At 48.6% G+C, this 25541-nt stretch overlaps 1 protein-coding gene across 5 annotated transcripts in view; it reads right to left on the bottom strand.

Moving 5' to 3' along the window:
• The window catches only part of LOC120997286 (CD2 associated protein), an 88208-nt gene that overhangs the window by 35484 nt on the left and 27183 nt on the right, over nucleotides 1-25541 (bottom strand). For 2 of the 5 annotated variants that reach the window (XM_040427311.1, XM_040427313.1), the window contains exons 3-9: nucleotides 15865-16012; nucleotides 14806-14906; nucleotides 12241-12361; nucleotides 7583-7782; nucleotides 7202-7289; nucleotides 6289-6383; nucleotides 5648-5746 (exon numbers count right to left, since the gene is read on the bottom strand). In XM_040427311.1, coding sequence (XP_040283245.1) covers nucleotides 5648-5746; nucleotides 6289-6383; nucleotides 7202-7289; nucleotides 7583-7782; nucleotides 12241-12361; nucleotides 14806-14906; nucleotides 15865-16012 — 852 coding nt within the window. Of the gene's footprint in view, nucleotides 1-5647; nucleotides 5747-6288; nucleotides 6384-7201; nucleotides 7290-7582; nucleotides 7783-12240; nucleotides 12362-14805; nucleotides 14907-15864; nucleotides 16013-23364; nucleotides 23478-25541 lie in introns of those variants that run through there. The other 3 variants (XM_040427314.1, XM_040427315.1, XM_040427316.1) reach the window with 2 other exon arrangements.

Below are 25541 nucleotides of genomic sequence, written 5' to 3'. Positions count from 1 at the left end.
CGTATCCTGGAAGAGGGAAGGAAAAACCGCCTAAAAAGGGAAATGCCCTAGCACCGACGCAGGTTGGGAGCGCAACACTATGCCACTTGTGGAAAGAGGGCATGCAGACATGCAGCACTACTGATGAGGCTGCAGCGTCCAGCGCAGTCCAATAGAAATCTGTTATTATTATTTCTTTTTTTTTTTTTTTTTTTTTTCATTAAAAAACACAGCCTCTCTGAGGCTAAAGGGGGGCCACCTATAGGGGCACAGATAGTCAGGAAAAGGGGGGCCAGCCATACAGGCCCATTGGGAGCCGGCCTGTACCCAAGGGGTTAACATGGATCCGGCCTGGAGGGCGGCGCTGCGATCCCCTGGGGGCGGAGGAACCTCCCGGCGGGAAGAATTCGCGCCTGGAGAAGTTCCCGCCCCCTCCACCAGAGGCCGGAATTTTGCGGCCTAGTAGGCCGTAAAGCCGGGGTCTAAATTTGCGGCGCCCGGTATGTACCGCCGGGACCTGAGGAGTGGCGCATCAAAACCGGCCGCGGGTGCACACCGGCACCAACGGTCAGCCGGGGCCTGCTGGGCATAGACATCAAGCCCAAAGCCGGCCGCGGGAGCACCCCGCCGGCCGGAAGAGTCAGGGGCTCGGAATGGCGGCTTGCCGGCCGCGGGAGCCCACCCCGCCGGCCTGGGCTAAGATTTTTGCGGCGCCCGGCCGCACCGGAATACCGATGTCGGCCGGAGGCGAGGCCTTACTCCACAGCAGTCAGGAGCAACACTCCGGTGGGAGATGGGGGGGGACCCAGAGACCGGGTGCCTGTGCTGATAGAGAATAAACTATATTGCCGCTTCTGTAGCTGGCTGTGGAGACAGCCACTGGCTGCATGTCTATGGGAGCCAGGCAGGGGGGGGAGGCAGAAGGAGATTGCCGCTCTGCGGCACCCCAGGGGCCAGCATAGATCCAGCAGGGGACTAGAGGCCCAGAATGGGGGTCAGGCACGCAGGAGACCAGGGTGGGGGGGTGGGGGACGTAGGGCTGGAGAAGCCTCTCTCTTACCACAGCCGTTTTCACCCTCGGTCCATTCCAGCAGGGTCGCCCCTTCAGCTACTGGCACCGTAGTGGCAGGACGCTGGAGAGGGACTTGGCGTGCGGGCGACCCTTGCGCTGGCGGGATGCAGGGGAGCTGGGCTGCCCTGGTCCACCTTGCCTTCTGTGGGGGAGGCAGCAGTGCGGGTGACCGGCACTGGCGCAACTCAACCCCGGGAGAACAGAGAGGTCTAGTGCGTCTCTGTTATCCCTGATGATCTGGAACAAAAAGAAAAGGAAAAAGTAAAAATCTAAAATTGAAACAAGGAGAAAGCAGCCCTGCAGAGCAGGGAGTGTCTTGCCTCCTTGGACACTAAGCAAAAAACTGGCTGCCTCTCTCTCCAGGCTGAGGGTATAGCTGTGGAGGAGGGGCTTAACAGCTTTCACTTAGTGTCACGCCTCCTATGGAGATGAGCTATACCCAAGGTCTTCTGTGTCCCCCAAGGAAACTGGGCGAGAAATAGGAGATAATAATGCTGGAGGCACTGTAGGGGCATTTATATTACGCAGCTCTGGGGCACGCAAAGAGAAGGGGAGAGAGGGGACAACCTTGCGCACCACAGGGCTTTGATATAGCAACTGGACCCAAGAAATAAAAGTATCCCCAAAGCCCACAACACTTCTCAGATATTGCCATTCAATGCTATCTAATGGGCCATTTTAGAGCTATTTCTATACATTACAAAAATAAAATAAAAGAATGACAGTTACACTTTAACGTCAGAGGTCAGTAAGGAAATAGGTCTGTATGATTCAGGACGAGACAGGTCTTTTCCTGGTTTCGGCAGGACCACGACTGTTGCCTCCCTCAATAAATCAGACCATCTTCCCCTCTGAAAGGCCTCTATAAATACTTCCAAGAGCGGAGGTAGTAAGACAGTACTACACTTCTTAAAGAGCTCCGCCGGTAAGCCGTCCACGCCATGGGCCTTTTCATTCGGGTACGACTGAAGCGCCAACTCCGGTTCCTCCAACCTAAGAGGCTGGTCCAGACAGATCGCATGCTCCCTCAAGAGCTTGGGGACAGAGATGCCAGCGAGATAGTGCGCTAGGTCTTCTGGGCCCCTTGACAATTTGGACTTCTATAGATGCTTGTATTAAGAGTGAAACACTTACAGTATATCAATATCAGCAGTGACCAATGAACCTTCAGCATTCTGAATAGCCCGCACTCTGGAAGGTCCATCTTGCGCCCGTACTATTCTAGCTAGCAACCTGCCAAAGCCCTCCCCAGCCTCAAAGTACTTCTGCCTGAGAAAGAAGTGTCTATTGTCAGCGGTATGCAGTAAATGTTCCTTTAAGGCTACCTGCGCTGCCAACCACAAAGTCTCATTCTCATGGGTAGAAGACTCAACAAACCGAATTTCCGTCTCCACAACTGACTTTTGAAGCAGCTTTAAGGCGCTTCTAGATTTTGTTTTATGCCGGCTAACCCGCTGGATATACAACCCCCTTATGAATGCCTTACAGGCCTCCCATGTTATTATTATTATTTATTATTAAAGCGCCATTCATTCCATAGCGCTGTACATATGATAAGCGGTGCACATACATAATACAGACAATTGCACTAAGCACGAACAAGACGAGTTACAGACTGGTACAGAAGGAGAGAGGGCCCTGCCCGTGAGGGCTTACAATCTACAATATTTGACATATTTCAGATGTCTCCCTCTACTGGTCAACCCATGGTACTGACACACAATCAAAAGACGTATGACTAGAGCCTGCAACTGCTAATGTAATAACCGGGTCCACCAAGCCAGAACATATTAATCCCTTAACGCCCGATGACGTACAAGTACGTCATCTCTGGACGTGACTTAAAGCTCAGAGAAGTACATGTACGTCATGGTGATCGGGCGGGTGCAGGAGGTCCGGCAGTCACCGATAGCCAGACTCCTGCTGTATGCGCCTGCGCGTTAACCCATGCCAGCCGCGGTATGTGCAGGCCTCAGACATGGAAGGGGGGGGGCTGGTGGGGGCATTGGGTCCACGCGCTGCTGTGACGTCCTTTTCCCAAAATAAAGTAAAAAAGAGAATAGTAAAAAAATAGGGAAAAAAAGAAAAAGTAGACATATTAGTTATCACCGCGTCCCTAACAACCTGCTCTATAAAAATACCACATGACCTAACCCCTCAGATGAACCCCGTAAAAAAAAAAAAAGTGTCAAAAAAGCCATTTTTGTCACCTTACATCACAAAAAGTGTAATAGCAAGCGATCAAAAAGTCATATGCACCCTAAAATAGTACCAATCAAACCGTCATCTTATCCCGCAAAAATGATACTTTACTTAAGACAATCGCCCAAAACATTAAAAAAAAAAAAAAACCTATGGGGCTCAGACTATGGAGACACTAAAACATGATTTTTTTAAATTTTTTTTTAAATATGCTGGTATTGTGTAAAACAAAAAAACAAGTGCGGATGGTCAGAGCTGTGTCTACTTAAATACACAACATACTGGCCCACTAAATTCTGGCATAATTTGCACCAAAATGTGGCACAATTTGGCGCATGTAGATTAAGATACATTATTTACGCCTATTCTGGAGATGGAGGAATTTACCAGAATGGGGTGTGACCTTGTGGGAAAGGGGAAAGACCTAACATGCGCCATAATTCCGCGGAAAAATATCTCTCATGGCTCTTTCACACTTGCGTTGTCCGGATCCGGTGTGTACTCCATTTGCCGGAGGTGCCCGCCGGATCCGGAAAAACGCAAGTGAACTGAAAGCATTTGAAAATGCTTTCAGTGTTACTATGGCAGCCAGGACGCTATTAAAGTCCTGGCTGCCATAGTAGTAGTGGGGAGCGGGGGAGCAGTATACTTACAGTCCGTGCGGCTCCCGGGGCGCTCCAGAATGATGTCAGAGCGCCCCATGCGCATGGATGACGTGATCCATGTGATCACGTCATCCATGCGCGTGGGGCGCCCTGACGTCACTCTGGAGCGCCCCGGGAGCCGCATGGACGGTAAGTATACTGCTTCCCCGCTCCCCACTACACTTTACCATGGCTGCCAGGACTTTAGCGTCCTTGCAGCCATGGTAACCATTCAGAAAAAGCTAAAGGTCGGATCCGGCAATGCGCCGAAACGACGTTTAGCTTAAGGCCGGCCGGATTAATGCCTTTCAATGAGCATTAATTCCGGATCCGGCCTTGCGGCAAGTGTTCAGGATTTTTGGCCGGAGCAAAAAGCGCAGCATGCTGTGGTATTTTCTCCGGCCAAAAAACGTTCCGGTCCGGAACTGAAGACATCCTGATGCATCCTGAACGGATTTCTCTCCATTCAGAATGCATGGGGATAAAACTGATCAGGATTCTTCCAGCATAGAGCCCCGACGACGGAACTCTATGCCGGAACACAACAACGCAGGTGTGAAAGAGCCCTAACCCAAAAGTTGGTCTGACGTTACACAAGTGTCTATCTCTGCACCACATCCATCATCCTGCCTAGGCCCCTGCATTAATCTATAGCAGGTCTAGACAGTCTTGAGTTTACATCATCTATAGGATTAGTAAATCTGCCCCACTATTATCGATATGACAAAAAAGGCGGTAGAAATACAAAAAGGTAGAAAAAATATCTGTGCCTCTTACGTCTGCGGTAGGCGGCAGCAGCGGCACTCTATGTGAATCATGTACTTTCTTCTGACATCTCTAATGTATGTACTGTACCATTTATTACTTCTATCCCCGGATGCCGCCCCCACTGCCGTGTGACTAGATTACAGCTTTAACACCTTGTGGCTATTTGCTCTTCCTCTCTGTAGGGTTATGTTGACTCATGGGGCACGACACTTGTAATGATGTAGTGAACCCATGACACATCGTATAATGTAATATATACTGCATGTGTGCAATCTATCTTGCTTGCCAGACTGACTATGGTTAACCCCCTTCCGGTCTCCGCCATGCATGTACAATGAAATTCGGGTCTTTAACCCCCTAAAAAAAAAGGCCTATTTTCATTTTTCCTCCCCACGTTCCAATGGACATAGCTGTTGATCACGGCATCTGAGGGGTGAAATGACGGGGTTTGGCACGAGAGCCTTTCCCTGTCATTACGGCGGGGTGCCTGCTGTATAATACAACCGGCAGCTGCCGTGTATGGAGCGGGCTCACCGCAGGAGTGTATAATGCCATACATGTACGGCTTTATGCGATAAGGGGTTAAAGCAGCAGCTGGGTTTCTGCTGTTTCCCGCAGCAAACACCCGAGGCTAATGTCTGTGATCGGGGATAATGCCGATCATAGACATTTCATTCCTAAGTCGCCATGGTCAATTGTACCTTGTTTTGTCACTTCACCACCCCCTAAAAAATGTAATAAAGTGATCAAAAAGGCATACACTCCAAAATGGTATGACTATAAAAAGTACAGATCACCGTGCAAAAAGTGAGACCTCATTCAGCTCGGAAGACGTGAAATATATATAGGGGGAAAAAATAAAAAACTTAGAGCACAGAATATGGTGACACAAAGCAAAAATCTGTTTGTTTCTTCTTACAAAGTTTTTATTTTTTTATTTTTATAAAAGCCGTTGTTATAACATTACTCGTGTTCCACTTACTTCCTTTTCAGAATCTTGGATTATAGCAGCAAAGTTGTCAGGAAAAACTCCTTCCTTTCCGTTGAGCTCACCTCTCCACCAGCCCGGATCTCCTGTGTCCTAAGAACACGGCATGAAAATAAGAGGGTAAATATGGATTTCATTTACAGTGAAACATAACGGCGCATAACACAAAGGGGTTGTGCAAGAATTTAGGCAACCCCCCTCCCCATTGCTGGACCTGTAAAGAGAAGCTTACCTACCTGCTCCCCATCCTGCAGGCCTGCGATGCTCCGCTGGGCTCCCAACGCTGCAAGCAACTGGTTACTGCCAATTACTGCCCGCGGCGGTGACCGCCTCCCCTTACATCATGACAAATGGTCACAAGATGCAAGAGGATCCGGTCACCGCCACGGCCAGTGATTGACTGCATGTTTCCGGCGAGGGAGCCAGGCAGTGCAGGAGCAGGGAGCCAGTGCCAGGAAGCAGGTAAGTAAGGTTCCTCTTCCAGGTATGGCTAAGTGGGGGTAGCTTGCTAACGCCGCCCCCCCCCCCCCCCCCTCTCATTCTTGCACAGACCAGTACTCCAGTTGACAGCATCTTTCGCCAATCTACTGGACAAGTGAAACCTTTTGATGTTTAAACCAAAGTCAAAAACTTACCTTACTTATTAGGTGGATGATGTCACCATCTTTAAAACTAAGCTCATCATCATTGGTCGCGTCGTAGTTGTACAGCGCCCGACACATCTCTTTGGCTGTTAGGATGTGAAATAATTGGGAGCAGAAGTAAATAACCATATAATCCGACAAACCATGAATTTCTAATAAAACAAAATGAAGTGTCTATTGTGTAGAAAATTGCCAAGAGATTCTTACAGTTTATAGATTTTCAAACAACTATAAGCTTCTAAGAAGTATATGAAATGTAAAGAATATTCCAGAATAAAAAACATAACTCCCATCCAATCAGGTCCAACTCTGAGGCCAGCAACTGGCTGCAGCCGTCCCATGTACCAAAGCTTCAGCCTAGTAAACAGGGAGCACTGGATTGGTGGCCGAGGAACAATGGGGGATTTAAAGGGCTTGGCCCATTTGGTGGCATATCCCTAGGATTTGCAGTTCTCTCTAGAACAAGGCCCCCAATGTGAAAAAGTGCTCACAGCACAAGCGCACCCACCCTCCTTTCACTTCTAGGGGAGTGTCGAAAATATTTGAGCGCTGGTAAATGGAGAGGTGACTGAGCTTGTGTGGTGCATCCTCCTTCACGTTGGAGGCCTTGTTCTAGAGATAAGTGGGGGTCCCAGAGGTGGGACCTGCACCTGTCAGACCTTGGTGGCATATCCTAGTGATATGACCCCAAAGTGCGAGATGGGTCATTTAACAGGTAAATACGTCGTCTTGCTGGAGAGAGGCAAGGCATATAATATTTTGGGCCACCCCACATGCAGCTATTCCCTCGCCAAAAAAGAAGGGCTTTAGCTCAACCTCAAAGCAATACTTATCAAGTCTCCGCCGGTCCAGATGTCCGATACAGACACCTACAACCCATATATCACACAGAGACAAAACCTACCTTTAGGTCTGCTGTCTGTTTCTGTCCTGGAGGGCTCTGAACTTAAAGTGCGAGCTACTTTTGTCGGTGGCGTTGGAGTAGGTAATGGCTGAAAAAGAGTAATGGGAATCAGAATGGCCCCAATGGACAATCCATCACAGAAGCTGGGAGAGAGCAGCGTGGGGGGGTGGGGGGCGGAGCAAGATTTTAGAACAGATTTTTGCCTCGCCTCCCCCCCCCCACAATATTTTCCATGCAATCATTCATTAAAAGCAGAATGCCAAAGAGGACTCGATGCTGGAGGAGAGATAACGCCCTCCGTCCGCTGGACTACGGACATGTGATAGCAGGCAGCGTCTCCCCTGACATCCGGGTACTGCATACCGCATTCAGCCCATTTACCTTCTCAGGCTTTTTCATGTCGGGTTCAGGGTTGGGTATCCGCGTTTTAAGCTTCACAGAGCCTTCTTTGAAAATGTCTCCAAAACCGACTCCCATGACTTTCTTTGGCTGTGCCACAGACAGAGGAGGCACTTCGGGGTTAACGGCTGGAGAAATGATGGGAGATGCAGGGGAGGCGACAGAGGCAGCTGCAGGTTCTGCTGGAAAAAAAAAAACGACACATGAATATCAAGAGCCTTTAAAGGGGCACTCCAAACTAAGGGCCCTTTTACACATGCAGATTATTAAGCCGTTAGGCAGCAAAGCATGTCTGTCGGGACATCGCAGCTTTCACGTGGAACCAAAAAGAGTCCTAAGCAGGAACAGACCCGTTAAATGAGTGCTGATCGACTTGTGCATCACTGATCGCCAATCATTCAGGGCTGTAACTGCGTCTTTTAAAAGGACCCTTAGACATGTATGGTATCTCTCCCTGAATCGGGTCCCACCTCTGGTAACCTGACCCGATGTGAAGATCGGGATCCCCGACCCGTCTAGTGAGGCAGTCGACACATCCAGGTGCAGAATAACTGAAGACACGGCTGCATGCGTGCGGCTCTTTCCATTCACTTCTATGGGAACCGCGTAAAAGGTAGGATACACCCTTCATACCTACATCTCCACACAGAGGCCATGCCTATTACATGAGAACTGTAACGAGCAGCGCACCTCTGTGATCACCACCACGGCCAGGATGGATTTTTCATCCTGTGGAATTACCATACATGAAAGGTCCAAATGAATGACTGCAAGCAGAGATCTTGATAACGTGTCGTGCACGTCCGTCTCTTGCTTGTATTCAGTTCTCTTTTTTGACAGATGGCAGGAGTTATAGCAATGCTCTGCAAGATGGTGATCTCAATTTACATGTGTCTTCTTGGCTGTTGGGAAACCTACGACCCCCAGCATGCTCTGCCACAGGATGATGGCTGGTTTTTAAGCTCTGCCATCACGGTGATTGGCAGAAACGCTTCCACACTGGTACTGGTCTGACTGGTTAGACATCCAAGTGTTGATCCACTAGCCGAAATGCCATATTTTGACCATATTACGTAGCTACTGTCCGGCCGCCCCCCCCTTCCCTATCCCTGGCTGCTCCTTTGTCTGCCGTTTCATATCAGAGTCATTGGCTTACGACACAGCAAAGCAGAAAGTGCAGTACGTGCCATCTGTTGTATGGGAAAGCTGGGCCCGAGGGAGGGGGGCTGCTTTATTGTGATCTCTGGGTCACCGGGCAAAGATAATCCGGACATTTCTTATTGAATTAAGCCTATAAAATATGGCCCATTGTTTTAGTCCAGATTGCACGGGGTTACAGGACTGCGTCATAAGCAGCTGGCATATGTTCTGGTCTGCTGGGCATGTGCTCCGCCAAGCATGGCAAAGGGCGTGCTGCTTGTATGCCACTGCTTCCTTCTCATTTCCTGGCAGAGGGTACTACCATATGAAATAGTCTCCCCCCCCCCCCTTAGTTATCCTGTTTCCTAACTGGACTGCAGGGGTAAGTAACGCAGCAGTGCCATAAAGCAAAACCATACCCGCATTCCCCGTACTTACGTAGGCGCATGTCTGATAGCATGCTGCGGGTTCTAAAACGCAGATTTCACCTCCTCTGCTGAAGGCAATGGCATGTCTGCAATAAACAGGGCTGGTAAAGTAACCAGAGATGGCGGAGCGCTCCCCATGCCTGCAGGGCAAGAACACTGATTGCAGGGTGTCCCACATAAACAAGGCAATACTGCCAGTAATGTCCTACATATACAGTGCCAGCAGAGTACATACAGAATTAAAGGGGTATTCCAATCTCAGCTGTAACTGTCTGAGGAATGTAGGTCCCACCTCTGTAATCCGCACCCATCAATAGGTCACACACCTTTGTCCGTCTTTGCTGTGAATGGCCACCTCCAATCATTCTGCGTTTGATGCGGCAGCCTCACCTGGCTGGACGGGGGTCAGGGGACCCTGGTCAGTTGATGGCCCAGAGCTGGGACCTGCATCTATCAGGCAATTATGTCATGCCCTGTGGATATGCCATAAGCGTGTAAAATGGGAATACCCCAAATATTCTGAGGGCGCCACCAGGGGGAGCTCGCTGCAATTTATACAGCTCCCATTGAAATTAGGAGAGATGCAGGAGGCTCAACCCGGTAGCATCTGCCATCGACTCCTTCATTTCAGAGGCTCCCAGACAATCTGGCATGGCAGACAAGCATGAAGCAATGTGTCTGCAGCTGAAGAAACTTCTTCAAGTGCTAATCGTCACCTCCCAATCTTTAGGAATGGAAAACACTTGGGAGATGAAAAGAAGTGGTACTGATCAACAAGGGGTGAAGCTCGCAGTCGCCGATCAATAGGTAAAAGTGGCGTCCGGACACTGGGTCCAATCAGCGGCTCAATGCAAACCGGGAGACTATATAAAATGCTGGGGAACGCCAGTGATTAAAATACAGAAACCCAGTAACGTCACAGGCTCCCTGTGCCAGGCCCTGAAGCCAAGTACAAGCCTTCAGCCCGGATGTGCTGACAATAGGAACTTAGCGAGTGATCCTAGGACTCATTAGGAGGCAGGCGGCGACGACGCACGCTGCTCTAGTAATGCTTTAACTGGGCAAATATTTGGCAAAGGTGCCACGCAGAACAAATGCTGCCAGCTCGATTCAAAACATATGCAATGACTACATTGTATTGATTTCCGGGCGAGCCTCGTCTGCCCAAGATCCCTCCTAATGCAAGAGGCTACGCCTGCAGGCAGGACATGAACTTAGGAGGGGTACGTGTAAGGGTTAAATCCACAATCTGCCAGGAGATGAGAGGATAAGGAAAAGCAGATGCGGTGAGAGCTGGTAAGTGGTCTATGGCGGATCACAGACTACGCTGCAAGTAATAAGACCCCCGGGCACAGGGAGGAGCGCTTCCCGCCGGTGTCCTGACGGATAGAGCGTGCTAATAATTACCACGGGTATTTCAGGACCAGGCCCAGTCTGCCATCATTTTTAACACACGTTCATATATTGGCTACAAGTTTCTGTTTGTTGGGCTGGCGAGGTGATTTTTTGCAGATTTTATTTTTATTTCCTAGAACAAAGCGGGTTGATTTTCTTATTTTAATTACACATAATTCATGCTTTAAGAATTTTTTTTGACTATTCATATGAGAAAAAAATAAAATAAAATTGTAAAACAGACAGGGTGTACATTTTCATACACAGGACACGTTCACGTCCAATTTAGGGTAATCGGGTCTCCGTCTAAGGGCTCATTCAGACAGCCGTATGCTGTCCGCAAAAATACTGAATGCTATCCTTTTTTTTGCGGATCCGCAAAAAAAACGGATAGCATTCAGTATTTTTGCAGACCCATAGACTTCAATGGGGCCATGTCCTGATTTTCACGTATAGGACAGGTTTCATTTGTTTTGCGGAACCGTGGAATAGAAAAGGGCCCCATAGAAATGAATGGGTCAGCATCTAATCCGCAAAAAAAAAACGGATCCGCATTTTTGCAGATAGCATATGGCCGTCTGAATGAGCCCTAAGGGTCCATTCACACTTCCGCAAATGGGTCCTCATCCGCAATTGCGGACAAGAATGGGCATTCTATGGGGGGGTGCCAGCCGGGTGTATTGAGGATCCACAATACACTACGGACGTGTGACTGGACCCTTAGTAATCTGTTTTTTTTTGTTGGGGGGGTTTGTTTGTTTGTTTTTTAAAGGGATTCCCATGTGGGACTTTGATGGCATATTGCTAGGATATGCCTTTAATGTCAGATAGGAGAGATAGTAGCGGGTGCTGGAGGTGGGACTCGCACCTATCTCCAAAATGGGTTCCAAAAGTGAAGCAGAGCGCACCACGCATGCCCTTCATTCATTGCTATGGAAGTTCCGAACATAGTCGAGCGAGCGAGCTCAGCTGTTTTTGGAAGTGCTGCAGCGGTGAATGGAAAGCGCACCGTGCATGCATGGCCACAGCTCCATTTACTGCTATGGGAAGTACGGGAATAGCCGGGCACGCCCCAAAGTCCAGCACCAGCAAAGTTTGACATTAAACAAATCTCATGTACACTTTGCTTTTTTCATTCAGTGCAGAAATTGATCTGTCATGTCAATTCTTCAATGCATGGGTGAGATCTGCAGCAAAACCGCATTAAATCCGCAAGTTTTAAATGCGTTTTTTTTTTTTTTGTAAAGATTTGGTGCGGAAAAACTGAAATTGTGCTATATTACCCATGTGCAGGTAGCCTAATACTGTCCCCTCAACAGGTCAGAAGGAAAGAAGCAGCATGCAAGGGGTTGTGATCCCCCACCACAACCACTAGAGGCAGCGCTGCTGTGTATCTAAGCGTGGGTTCGCATTGGTGTTATGAAATTCCGTTATAGGTTCCAGAATTTTAGGACAGCGTGCAAAACTGACCCCTTTAAGAGGTATTCCGTTGATACACGATTATGGGCACAAATAACGGTGCTGGAAAAAAAAAAAAAAAAAGTCCTGTCGACAGCCATAACGCCAATGTGAATTCCGTAACGCCAATGTGAACTCTCCCTTAGAACAGAAAATACAGCAGGGGTGAAAAACCTTTCTGCCTTCCCTGACAGCGGGGTACCCGAAGCAAGACGTTACCTGGGTCTTCAGAGCTTTCCTGACTCTCTCCGTCGTCGGACAGCTCCAGTTCTTTCACAAAGTTGGATGGAAACAGCCCCGATCGTCCATTACTGGTCCCACTCCACCAGCCTTCCTCGACCTCGATAAAGAACACAACATCCGTCAGTAAGTACAACTCCTGGGATTCTGCAATTTACCCTTCACAAGACCCAGGAATTTCTGAATTTAATCTTGTTTACATTGTTCCTATTTTTTTTTTTTAATCTCTGCTTGCTGTTAGGCAATAGAAACCTCTTAGTTTACACCCAGAAGCTGGAAATCTGCACGACACTGATGCCCATCTCATTAAAAGGTGCGTCCACTGGGCAGCCTCCTCACAGCGCCGTACATTGGATAGTGGCCGTGCTTGGTATTGCAGCTCAGGCTCACTCACTTGAAGGGGGCTGAGCGTCACCTAGGTTCTGTCAGGCCCCAGCTGATCGGTGAAGAGTCGCTCCCCCCACCGATCTGATATCGATGACTTATTCAGAGGATAGGCCATTAATATCAAAATCCCGGAGAACCCCTTTATCAATATGAAAATGGCACCCAATTTGGCTCCTGTCTGTGCCTCCTCACCTGCGCAGTGAGCCTCTTAATAAAGTGGGCGCAACGACAAACTTGAAACGCCAGTGTAAGCTAGGCCGACATGACGACCTATAGCGGTGCGACATAATATTGCAATGCTCCCCTGCTACATCACAACTAGTAACAGTGAACAGGACCGCGTTGTGGACCACAAGCTGCAGCGGACACCACCCGAGAGCCGGTCCCCGGCCATGCGGGGTTTTCTGCCTGATCACATTCACTGGTTGAGACTGGCAGGGGCGGCACTTGTCATCTTAAAGGGATTATCCCACAAATGTAAAGCTTTTTTTTTTATTTTTTACTCAATTATCTGGAGGAATTTCTTCCCTTTCTGGGGGGGTGGGCGAGTACTTCAACCAGCACCACCTGCATCTACCAGGAAGCAATGCAGTTAGCTCTTGTTAACCCCTTCCCCCCTGCAAAGAAAGTAGTCCTTCACATATAGCCCCAGAGATAATTATGGTATGGAAGGCCGCCAGAGTGTTCTTCTACGCTGTCTAGAGAGCGATATAGAGATGACCTCTATTCATGAATGAATGGCGTCTAGGTCGCTTCACTATGAGATCTCTACACCGGGGGAGGGGAGCAGGGAAGTTACTGAGCAATGTAGTCCATCTCCAGAAAAGGATAGACAGCAGGGGGCGCTACCAGAGAGGGAAACTTAACCGTTTTTTACTGCGTTTTTTAGTGCGTCACTCCAGTCTAGGCCCCAACACCACATTGCCCAACTGCTACTTAATTATAGAGGCACAACTTAAAACCGCACTCATCGCCCACTAAGGACTACAGCACCTAATACTGGGCGACTCTCCGCCGACTAACCAAGCGATTTCTAAATCATCTATTCCGATCGAAACCATTTCTCGCCCAGTTTTTATGACGGCAGAAGAAAATCAAAACTAAAAGGGGTTCTCCTCTATTCACTGGATAGCGATCACCGGTCACGAGAAGGGGGGTCCTGTTTTTCTCCTGCTCCATTTAATCATGCAGTCCATATTAATTACGCTCAAATTAAATCCTCCAGCACCATGTTGTCAGTCAGCGTCATAGTCTAATCGGGGGTCCGTTCTGCTCACCTGTGCAGCGACGTACAGTGGAGGAGAGGAAAAATATATATCATCGTCTTCTGCAGAGGAAACACGTACAGAAGGAATGGAAAAACCAAGTAGTATCAGCCTCCATAGTACACAGACTGCACGCGCCTCACACCCTTTGTTTACTGCAGATGTAGCAGAGCTGATTTTGTAGTATCTAATCTTAAAGGGTACCTAAACTGAAACCTTCGGCTTTCATCCGCTCAGTTCTGCACGGACCCATAGAAAGTATATGGTTTCTGTAACCCACATGCTGAAAAAGTTGAGCGGAGCTGACGGATGCTGAAGTGGCAGAGCTATGGAAGGTGCTTAGTTAGGGGTGTCTAGATATACATTCATAAGAGCTGCAGAAAGGAGCGCCATTCTATGAAGGTGACCAGGCCAGGCCATAGATATGGATGGTCAGCATCTAATCCTTCATGAAGGCTCTTCAAGACGATAATATGATGTTGGGGTCCTCTCAGTGGAACCCCTTGAAATCAGCTTATGGAGAAGGGACCTGTCAGGGGTATTCATGATAGGATATGCCATCAACGACCGATAGGTGCAGGTCCGGGACCCCATATGTAAACCGAGAGCAGCCGCACATGTACAGCTATAGAACTCCCAAAAATGGCAGGGGGCTCACAACTATTTTCAGAACCCCCATAGTGACAAATGGAAAGCACCGCAAGCTGTGCGTGCGCCGTTTGCTCTCCTTTGGGGCCCCTTACTGTAGACAGAAGCAGGTCCAGAGGTGGAAGCCGCACCTATCTAACATTGATGGTATATCCTAGCGATATGCCAGCAATGTCCCTTTCAACAGAGATGGAGATGACCTAGTACTACTGAATAGATCCCCTACATAACACACGCGGCTCACCTCCTCGGTGATTTCCAGGACTTCTCCCAATTTAAGCTCCAGTTCGTCCTCGTTCTGTGGAATGTATTCGAATACCACTTTACATTGCCTTTTCTTGGATTCTAGAAGGAAAAAAAAGGGAAAATCATAAGGCGTGGGGGGCACACTGTACCTCAACACACATACCCCCTGCACTGCCCAGCCAAAGCCCCAAATGAAAGCGGTCGGCCTCGAGGAGCTACAGACCCGTTTACTGCGAAGGTGGTCATCCTTTTCGGGTACCATGCAACAATCAGCAAGGACCAGAAGACGACATAGGATGGAAATATACTTTGTGGTTAGAGTCCTTACATTTTCCTTTGCCCATCTCAGAACACCTCCCTAACAACATGAGACGCAGCTTACAGTATATGCTGTATACAGTATATACCGCCAGACAGAGGAGCAGCTGCCAATACGGATAAACTCCCCGAGCCGCAAGGACCCAAGAGTTTATACGTAGAGACTCTACATCTCAGCTAGTGCAAAAAGTTTCCACCAGAGGTATAGACTGAAAGTCCCCCACCCACGAGATGGAGCAGGCCGTAAAAGCGGATGGGATTGCGCCCGCAGCGGACACCATATTCATACATGGATGTTTACAAAGAGGAAAATGGACTATTAGAAAGAAAGATCAGGGTTCCGTCACAAAATCCTTCAATATGTCTAGTAGTGAGCACCGGGCAGGTGCAATGTGGGCCAATGCTTCTTATTAGCTGTAGGCCCGCTTTGTACGGGCAGCACATTACAGCTACAGGTCTGGGCTACTATGAGACAGAAGGGCACAAAAATGGCTCCTAGCAGCAGACAGAATGCACACATAGATTATCACTCAAGTGTATTCACCAGGAGACCCCCCCCCCCCCCCTCCCCCCCTCCCCCCCAATTCTCAGGACCGCCCCTGGACCCACAAACTAGTGCAGGGCCTGAGGGGGCGAAGCAAGACCCAGACACCCCTTCAGGCATAGCCCAGTATCGGGCTCACTCCTGCCGGGATGCTACCACTGGTTTTGTATGAATATTCATTACAGAAGACCATACTTTTCTTGAGGGACTTGTTTGGAGGCGGCGGTGGTCCCATGCCAGGAATCCCGATCACACTCATCCGCTGCACCAGGCTGGCGACGTTTCCAGACTTTTCCCTCTTAGGTATAGGCTCCTCCTTTGGTTCGGCGTCCTTCTTAATTTCCTGCAGGGAACAGAAAACAAAGCAAAAAATAAATAAATAAATAAATAAATAAGAATTTAGAAAAACACGCAGAGTCCTTGAGTCGTTTTAAGAACATAACAATATAGCTGGGTGACCACCAACATGGCTGCCAGAACTGCGTGCGACGTCGCCATGCGCTGCCGCAATCCGGTTTCGCGGTTTGTACAGGTAAAAGATGCGATTTTCACCTGTTCGTGGTCAAACCGTGTGCAGATGTCCGCACAGTGCTGCTGAGTGTACAGGCACTTACAAGCTTACCAGGACGGAAGTCGCCTGCCCGGAAAAACGAGGCAGAAAATAGAAGCCAGAGCTGCAGGTCAGACCAGTGATGGAAGCAGATACGGCCGTGACTGATCGCTATCAGGAGGCGCAGGAATGGAAGCGATGCAGGCAGCGGGTGACCAAGAGGACAGAAAGGTACCAGGATCATTTATAAAGCCAGCCATGCATACAAGCATTCTCACCCGACGTCCACATACACATGCACGCTCTGCACTAGTGGCAAAAGATTTACTAAAATATTACAAAAAATAAAAAAAAAATGTTACGGCTACTACACTGACTGCACTGTGTGGCACTGCAATGTACTCCTACTGCAAGCCGAAGTGCTCGGCTGTGGCCTTTAAGAGGTTAAAGACGACTGTTTGTACTGCAAACAAAGAATGTAAAAAAACTGTTTTTAATAAATGTATTTCTATGTGGAGGTCTGCAGCCAGTTACAGGCTCACAGCCCAAGGTTCCTCTCGTCAACTAAGAACTTTTCAGGTCAGATTATTATGACCACCAGCTAATATCCAGAGTAACCACGGACAGCAGCTAGACGGGCTGGGGGAGACTCCATAAGGTCCTGGTAGGTTGTCCCCGGTATGCGGAGCCATGCTGACTGAGGTGCGTCCCACAGCTGGAGGGGGCGTGGGGGAGGATCCATAGAGTGGACACGACCATCGAGGTGGTCCCACAGATGCTCAAGTCTGGGGAATTAGGGGGCAGGGTAGTACTTGGAAGTCTTGGCCATGTTCTTCCAAGCAATGTCAGACATTTCTAGCCGTGTGACATGTCGTTCTGTTGCTGGTAGATCCCATCCACCCCAGGGAAGACAATCAGCATATATGGGTGGACGTGATCTACAAGGATGGATCCATACCCTAATCAGTGGAGAGAGCCTTCCACATAACGCTGCCACCACCAGCTTGTGTTCTTCCAGCAATGCTTGCAGGGTGTTTGTTCTTTGATGTTTCTCGCCAACATTTATCCATTCAACGGAGCAGAAAATGTGACGCATCGGAGAAGACAACCCTTTACCAATCAGCGGAGTCCAAAATGGAAGCCTTTTCTATCAATGTAGCTTTATTATCAGAGGTGCAGTGACCGTCCGTCTGCTCCGGAGCCCCATACACTGTAGGGTCACTGAGCTCTTGTGTTAGACACACGTCTGGTGGCCCCTGGGTCATTTTGGGGTTGAGCTGCTCCCCTGTAGCGTGTCGGTCCGCTCTCGCCCACCTTAATATCTGCCGTTCACCTCTCACATTAGTGGCACATGGCGCTCCACAGTTTCCATGTCGCTTATTCACAATGGCGCCGTTTGTCCACTCACCATACACTATTACCACAGCAGCAGAGAACAGTTTACACGGCGCAGTCTCAGAAATACCGCCACCCTCGGCCCAAAGGCCAATAATCAACCCTTTTACAACTCTGATAAATCGCTCCTTGTACCCATCACCGTAACGAGGGAAATGTGTGCCGACAGCCTATCGCACACTTTATATACCCACCGAGCCAGCTCAGGACACCTCATATAGCCACCGAGCCAGCTTAGCACACCTTTTATACTCACCGAGCCAGCTCAGCATACCTTATATACCCACTGAGCCAGCTCAACACACGTTATATACTCATCGAGCCAGCTCAGCACATGCTATATACTCACCGAGCCAGCTCAGCACATGCTATATACTCACCGAGCCAGCTCAGCACACGCTATATACCTCACCGAGCCAGTTCAGCACACCTTATATACTCACCGAGCCAGCTCAGCACACGTTATATACTCACCGAGCCAGCTCAGCACACCTTATATACTCACCGAGCCAGCTCAGCACACCTTATATACTCACCGAGCCAGCTCAGCACACGACTTCCATCATGAACTACACGCTGCCGATGTTGAAAGTGGAGATTGGACATAATAATGGGGTCCGCTGTGTATTACACTAATGGAGAAGGTGAAATTCCGGGTGTTGCTGTTGTGTGTTATTAAGGACGGTCATAAAGCTGTAATTAGCCGTTAATGACGGCAGTCACTGGTTTTACTAGAACACGACCCGGCCCTCGCTGCAGGGGCCGCTCCTCTGCTTTGGTTTTTATAAGCAGCATACCTAGCAATTCCCTAATATAACCCCCAACCCAACAGTCCTGCTGCCTGTGGAGAAGCAAACAGGTCAGACCTGCCAACAAGGAAGCGGAGGGGATGACGACAAGGCGATATTAGGGGAATCTATATAAGGAATATTACACACTAAAAGGGTATTCCCATCTCTGACATCGGACAGAGGTGGGCGGGGTTACAGAAACAGCCGCCAGGGCCGCGCCGTTCCTGTAACGCCTATTCCCTGGTGTGGAAATTGCAGAAGCAGCTTAGCTGTTAAAGGGGTTTTCTGGGAGTTTAATATCCTTGGAGATAGGTCGTCAGTATCAGATTGGCAGAGGTCCAGGCGCTCGGCACCCCCGCCAACTTGTCCTCAGGGTCCAATCCCCCTCAAACCCGCCAATCAGCTCTGTGGTCTCTTCCTAGGCCAGTGATGTCACGTTCATCAGTACACTCGGGCATCCACTTTAACATCCATGGGGGATACCCCTTTAAACAGGTTTCCTTGTGTAATATTTTATTCTGCAGAAACGAGCAGATAATAAGAAAACTGAAAAATTATGAAGCGACGCAGTCACATTTCAGGTTCGAAAGCTTCATCACCCAACAGACATCCATGCTTGCCGTCAGGGAAAGTAAAGGATAAGCGGCAAACACATACCAATACTAACAATTATTTCTAGTCATGTTAAACGATGCTCGATCCCGATTTCACTTAAAGGGGTTGTCTCACTTCAGCAAGTAGCATTTATCATGTAGAGAAGGTTAACACAGGGCTCTTACTAATGTATTGTGATTGTCCATGTTGCTTCCTTTGCTGGCTGGACTAATTTTTCCATCACATTATACACTGCTCGTTTCCATGGTTACGACCACCCTGCAATCCATCAGCGGTGCAGATACGAGGTGATCGGGATGGGAGCTGCTCCGCACGCCTGCCTATGTGCGCTCCCACTGTCCCGGCCACCGGAGAGGCCGACGATTTTTCCTATAGTGTGCAAGCACGACCACCGCTGATGGATTGCAGGGTGGACGTAACCATGGAAACGAGCAGTTTATAATGTAATGGAGAAAAGAATCCAGCCAGCAAAGGAGGCAATATGGATAATCACAATACATTAGTAAGAGCCTTGTGCTAACCTTCTCTACATGATAAATGCTACTTGCTGAAGTAAGAGACAACCCCTTTAAACAGACCCCGGTGTCCGGCTGACCCCACAGATACGTGTGCTGGCAGATTTCTTCTAGTGAGGACTGAATAACTTAAAGGGGTATTCCCATTACATACAATGGGGGCATATCGCTAGGATATGCCCCCATTGTCTGATACTGTAGGCGCGGGTCCCACCTCTGGGACCTGCAACTACAAGGAGAACGGAGCAGGGAGAGCTGTGGCTGGAGGACCCCGGGGTCCATCCACCACCAAGCGCTGGTCCCATACAAGCAGGGTGGATTCGATTTAAATCAAACCGATTTAAATCACGATTTAAAATCACTAGTCAGTAAGGCTTGATTTAAATCATAGTTTTTTACATAAAGATTCATATTTGGACAATTTTTCTGTTGTACTTAGGAAGGAGAAAAATAATCATTACCTTAATAATAACGATTTAAATAGGATTTATTCAACTGAAACAATAACATTACAGCATGTTATTTGCTTAAAGGGCTTCTGTCACCCCACAAGTCTTTTTTTTTTTTGGGCTAGTTAAATTACTTATACTGCGATATATGAAAATATAATGCTCTTACTTACTTTGATCCAGCAGTTTCTTCTAAAAACGAACTTTTATAATATGTAAATTAGGTCTCTACCAGCAAGTAGGGCGGCTACTTGCTGGTAGCAGCTGCAGAAATCCGCCCCCTCGTCGTGTTGATTGACAGGGCCAGCCGGGATCTCCTCCTCCGGCCGTCACTGTCAGTATTTCAAAAATCGCGCGCCTGTGTTGATTCGGCGTAGGCGCTCTGAGATGAGGAGGCTCGCCTCCTCAGAACTCCCTCAGTGCGCCTGCACCGATGACATCACCGAAAGAGAAGACGTCATACTGGCTCTGTCAATCAACACGGCGAGGGGGCGGTTTTCTGCAGCTGCTACCAGCAAGTAGCCGCCCTACTTGCTGGTAGAGACCTAATTTACATATTATAAAAGTTCGTTTTTAGAAGAAACTGCTGAAGCAAAGTAAGTAAGAGCATTATATTTTCATATATCGCAGTATAAGTAATTTAACTAGCCCAAAAAAAAAAAAAAAAAAAAAGACTTTAGTGGGGTGACAGAAGCCCTTTAAACATCCATGTTTGTTAACTAATTTGGCTAAAGAAAATATATATATATATATTTTAAGATATATAGTTTCACTTTCTTCTTGTGCAGATCTATTCCACTCCAAACAATCAGAAAAATATTGTTTATATTCTATTCACTGAACTTTACACCTAGCACTGAAGGGGTTGATTCTGTATTTATAGGTTTGTAGAAGTTAGGATTAAGATCTTTTTCTCAACTCTTTTCATGTTATAAATTCAGTTTTGAGAACTCCAAAATTAAACCAAGCATCTGTGATAAGATCTTGTAGGCAGAGAAACTACCCAGTAATCTTACAAAAACCTCTGGAAGAGCCGGACATTGTGAATGGATTAATGGAATTTAACAAAAAATTAAACATATACAGCCTTATTCTACATAATTAAAAAAGTAATCTTTATTTCATAATGAAATAACCTTTGGATGGTAATATATTTTCCTCAAAAAGCATTTTATATTAAAAAATCTGATTTAAATCCAAAAAAATCTGATTTTTTTGATTTTTTTTTTTTAAAATCATAGATTTTTATCCACCCTGCATACAAGTGAAGGGGAGCGCACCATGCACGCGCGGCCCCTGCTCTCATTAATTTCTATCAGGCAGACAGAAATAGCCGAGCCAGCGCTTGAAATGAATGGAGGCCGGCTACGCCTGCGCAGTGCGCCCTCCATTAATTTTCCGGCTCAGTTCTTGTTGTAGGTGCGGGTCCCAGAGGTGAGACCCGCACCTATCAGACAATGGGGGCATATCCTAGCGGATCTCAATAGCAGAAAGGGAAAACGCTGATGTGAAAGTAGCGTGATCAGTTTCAATGCAGCGCCCCCACAGGGGAAATAAAGCATTACACAGTGTACATCTGTGTAATACAGGACAGGTCCTCCAGAGCAAGAGACACTTATCAAACATGAGGATCGTGAACAGAGGGCCCCCGCTGATGTGAGGTATTAGTCACGAGGAGACGCCTGCGCTCACAATACAGTGAATGGGCCCAAGGTGTACAAGGTACACGGACATTTATAGCCTCCATCTTGTAAACAGAGTGTATCATAAAGGATGAATCAGCACAACGACCGCTCTCCAATCAACCCATCGCTGTCACACTCCTCCCGAAAACTCCTGCACCCTCCTCTAATACACCCGAGGACGGGGCGGACCGTTTAGTCTCTCCAGGTTATACCGGCGTTCTGTTATCATCGCCTCTCTCAGCACAGAGATTACATTCATAGCGCCTTCATGCGATTTCGCATCAAAGCGTAACGTGTTTTGCCCAAAAATATTTTAAATAGTCATGATTGTGGTTAAAAAAGTCTGACCCCGGCAGACACAGAATACCTATAATGTGTGCAGAGTTCATGTAGGTCACTTACGCCTGTGTCCATAGGCACGTAGCATCGGTGAAAAGACCAAAAACCATTAGGAGCAGGGGGTGAGGAGATAGGCCACTGCTTTCTGCCCACCACCATATTAGAAGATAGACCACATAGACCGACTGACTCATTAGATGGGTGATGGCATGAAGAAAAGCTCCTGCTTCTCACACCACTGTGAACCTCGGATCAATGGAGGCTGTACTGGTAGAGAGGCCAGTAACAAGAAGAGATTGGTCAGAGGGGTGATGCCATGAAGAAAAGCACATGTATCCCCCCCATGGGGTCTCTGGAGGCTGTATGGAGGTAGAGATGACAGCAACAGGCGGTGATTGGTAAAAGGGGTGATGTCATAAAGAAAAGCACATGTCGCCCCCTCCTACTGGGGTCAACAAAGGCTGTACAGGGGTAGAGAGGACAATAAGAAGAAGAGATTGGTCAGAGGGGTGATGCCATGAAGAAAAGCACATTGACTGGAGGGGGTGGTGCGAGTCGGACCCCCACCGATCAGATAATGATGACCTGTCCTGTCATTAATATTCGACTCTCGTAAACCCCTACTGGCTGATTGGATGGTCCACAGTGACCCATAACATGGCTCATCTTGGCCGATCAGCCACATGGAAGAGAAGTGCAAACTCCAGTTCAGCGAGTGCAACGGCAGCAGGTGAACCGACCTCTACCACTGCACCAGAAAGTGTCGGCTGCTTCTCCCCTTTTAGCTCTGCTCCCCTATTGCACAGCTGTGAGGATGACTCCAGTTCAGCTGTCCTGTGCACAACTATTTGTGGTGGTCTCTATCCGCCGTGCTTTACACTGCAGCTCTGCCAACTTAGATTTGCTGCAGTTTTTACACTAATCAACCAGTACATGATTGGCCAATATTGTGCAGGTTCTTCTTGTGACACCAGAACGGCTCTGAGCCTCTGACCCGCCAAGGCATGGACTCAAGACCTCTGAAGGTGTGCTGTGCTAGGTGGCACCAAGACCTCGGCAGCAGATCCTGTAAGAGGTGAGGGGCTTTGAGGTAATCAGGGGGAGATCTGGGGAATTTGGAAGATTAAAGCATGCCAGGTTGACAGGTGACGTCATGGGGTCCAAGCAGCAGCCCCCTACACTTTGTGATTAGCAGCTGGTCAGAAGATTGCAGCTAACAATCTAATCTAGGGAACTAAACACATCCAGCTCTGCTACATCTGTGTGCGTGTTTGACTTCCGATCGAACATACTTTTAGATTTGCATTCCTGATGTGACCAAAGAGACCCCTGACCATACAGGACGCCGCAGCTTACCGTTACACGAGGCATCGTTCTGAGCGTGCGTCACCTCCAGCCGGATAATCCCATAAAGTACAATAACCACCATCGTCCGGTGTCATTTATATAAATATTCCTGAGAAGGAGACTTGTAGTTTTGCGGCAGCACACGCCCTGCACCGAGCGCTGCCTGTGGGAGGGGACGGGTGTCATGATAGGACTTGTCTGCGAGGAATGATCACACATAGCAGTGACCTGACCACAACTGCAAGTCTCCTGTGCCGATAGTTTGTTACAATGTATCAGTGCAGGTAAAATGCATCCACCTAGAGTCCAGAGAACTTTTTAGAGGGACGCAATTGTTGTAAACTTTTCCGGTTAAAGGGGTAAGGCTAGTTTCACACTTGCGGCAAGGAACTTCAGCGGGTGAACAGCCTGTCGGATCCGCGCTGACGCTAGTGCACGCGTGCCGCCGGAGGTCCGCTCCAGCCCCAATTGACTATAATGGGGGCGGGCCGGAGTTTTGGTGGCAGCAGGCAAACATGCAGTGAGGCGGCCGGAATAAAACTACGACATGTTTGCCATGCTGCCACCAGAACTCCGGCCCGCCCCCATTATACCGGAGCGGAGGTCTGGGGACAGGCGTGCACTAGCGGCAGCACGGATCCGTCAGGCTGTTCACCCGCCGGAACAGTCTGCTGGAGTTCCTTGACGCTAGTGTGAAAGTACCCCAATCCGGGTGTTAAATATTAAAGACCTATCCTCAGCATAAGTCAATATCTAATTAGTGGGTGGTGGGGGTCCGGAACCCCTGCCAATCAGTTATTTGACGAGGCTGCAGCGGGCTCCTCACAGCTCACCAAGTACAGCGCCGTCCATGGTATAGTGGCTGTGCTTGGTATTGCAGCCCAGTCCTATTCACTTGAATAGGACTGAGCTGCACGTAGGTCATGTGACTAATGAACGTGACATCACAGGACTAGGAAGAGGCCGCAGCGTTCACGAGAGTGCCGCAGCCTCTTCCAACCGCTGATGGGCAGGGGTGCCGGGAGTCAGACGGCCACCAATCTGATACTGATGACCTACCCTGCCTGAGGACGGGCTATCAATATATTAGACCCGGAAAAAAAACCTTTTAAAAAAGGCATGAGGGTTTCTCTACAGGTTTTCAACCTCAAGATGTAAACAAGAATGTTTCCAGTCACTGACAGCAAGAAAAGATTGAAAGACAAGTATATCTGAAAGTTACAGAACTTTTTATACACTGATTTATCCCATCTGGACATTTATGGCATATCAACACAAAGTCTGATAGGTGCGGGCGCGCTCGGCCAATTTCAGGAGTCTCATAGCAGTGAAAGGAGAGCGCGCATGCGCGGTGCCCTCTCCATTCCCAGGGGGGCCCGTTCTTAATATTGGAGCAGGTCCCATGGGTGGGACCTGCACCTACAGGACATTTAGGGCATATCCTATCAATATGTGTGCAGCAGAAAAGAGGGCCCTTGCATACCATATGGTCGCCACAGGAGAGCTGCAGTATAAAGCATGGGGGGGCAAAGGAGCAGTTCGAAGTGTGTCGGCAGGGCAATTTCACTACCTCAGTAGTGCCTGTGGTATACATGAAGCTGCACCACTGAGACTGGAAGGATAACTTACTGGCTGCTTCCTGCATGTATTGGCAAATGACTAAAGACAATGTGAACTGCGCCAGAGGCAATGGCCCCATGCCAAGTACCGTGCCCAGCCTCACCTGGACAGAAACACAGGATTGGGGAGTAGGGTATGCCTGCTCCCCGCTGCCGGCATATGCAGTGTATGGTCTATAGGTAGAGGAGGGTGGACGGCCCCCCCTGCAGGAATGTTCCCAGATTTCTTATCTGATAAACTATGCTAACAATGCAGAGCTCTTCCTGCCCAGACTCCCCGGCCTGCGCATCCAGCTCACATTACACCCTGCGACCTGCCAGCACAACCTCCATACAGGAGAGCCAGGCTGTCAGAGCCAGGACACCCCGACCAGCAGGGGGCGCACATCTGTGCAATTAGTGGAGGGCAGGGAACTGATGAGCTCAACACTACACCACCAGGGATGCAGGCATTAAAGGGGGTCTCCACTTCTTAGAAGGGTCACTTGACAATAAGCACTTCAAAGTGCACCCCCTCCTGCTGATCGGCTGTCACCCGTGATAAACCTGGCAGTAAATGCCCACTTT

The sequence above is a fragment of the Bufo bufo genome, chromosome 4 (assembly GCF_905171765.1).
Source record: "Bufo bufo chromosome 4, aBufBuf1.1, whole genome shotgun sequence".
Lineage (NCBI taxonomy): Eukaryota > Metazoa > Chordata > Amphibia > Anura > Bufonidae > Bufo > Bufo bufo.
Note: the sequence above shows the minus strand (reverse complement) of the source record. Positions and strands in the feature narration are given on the sequence as shown.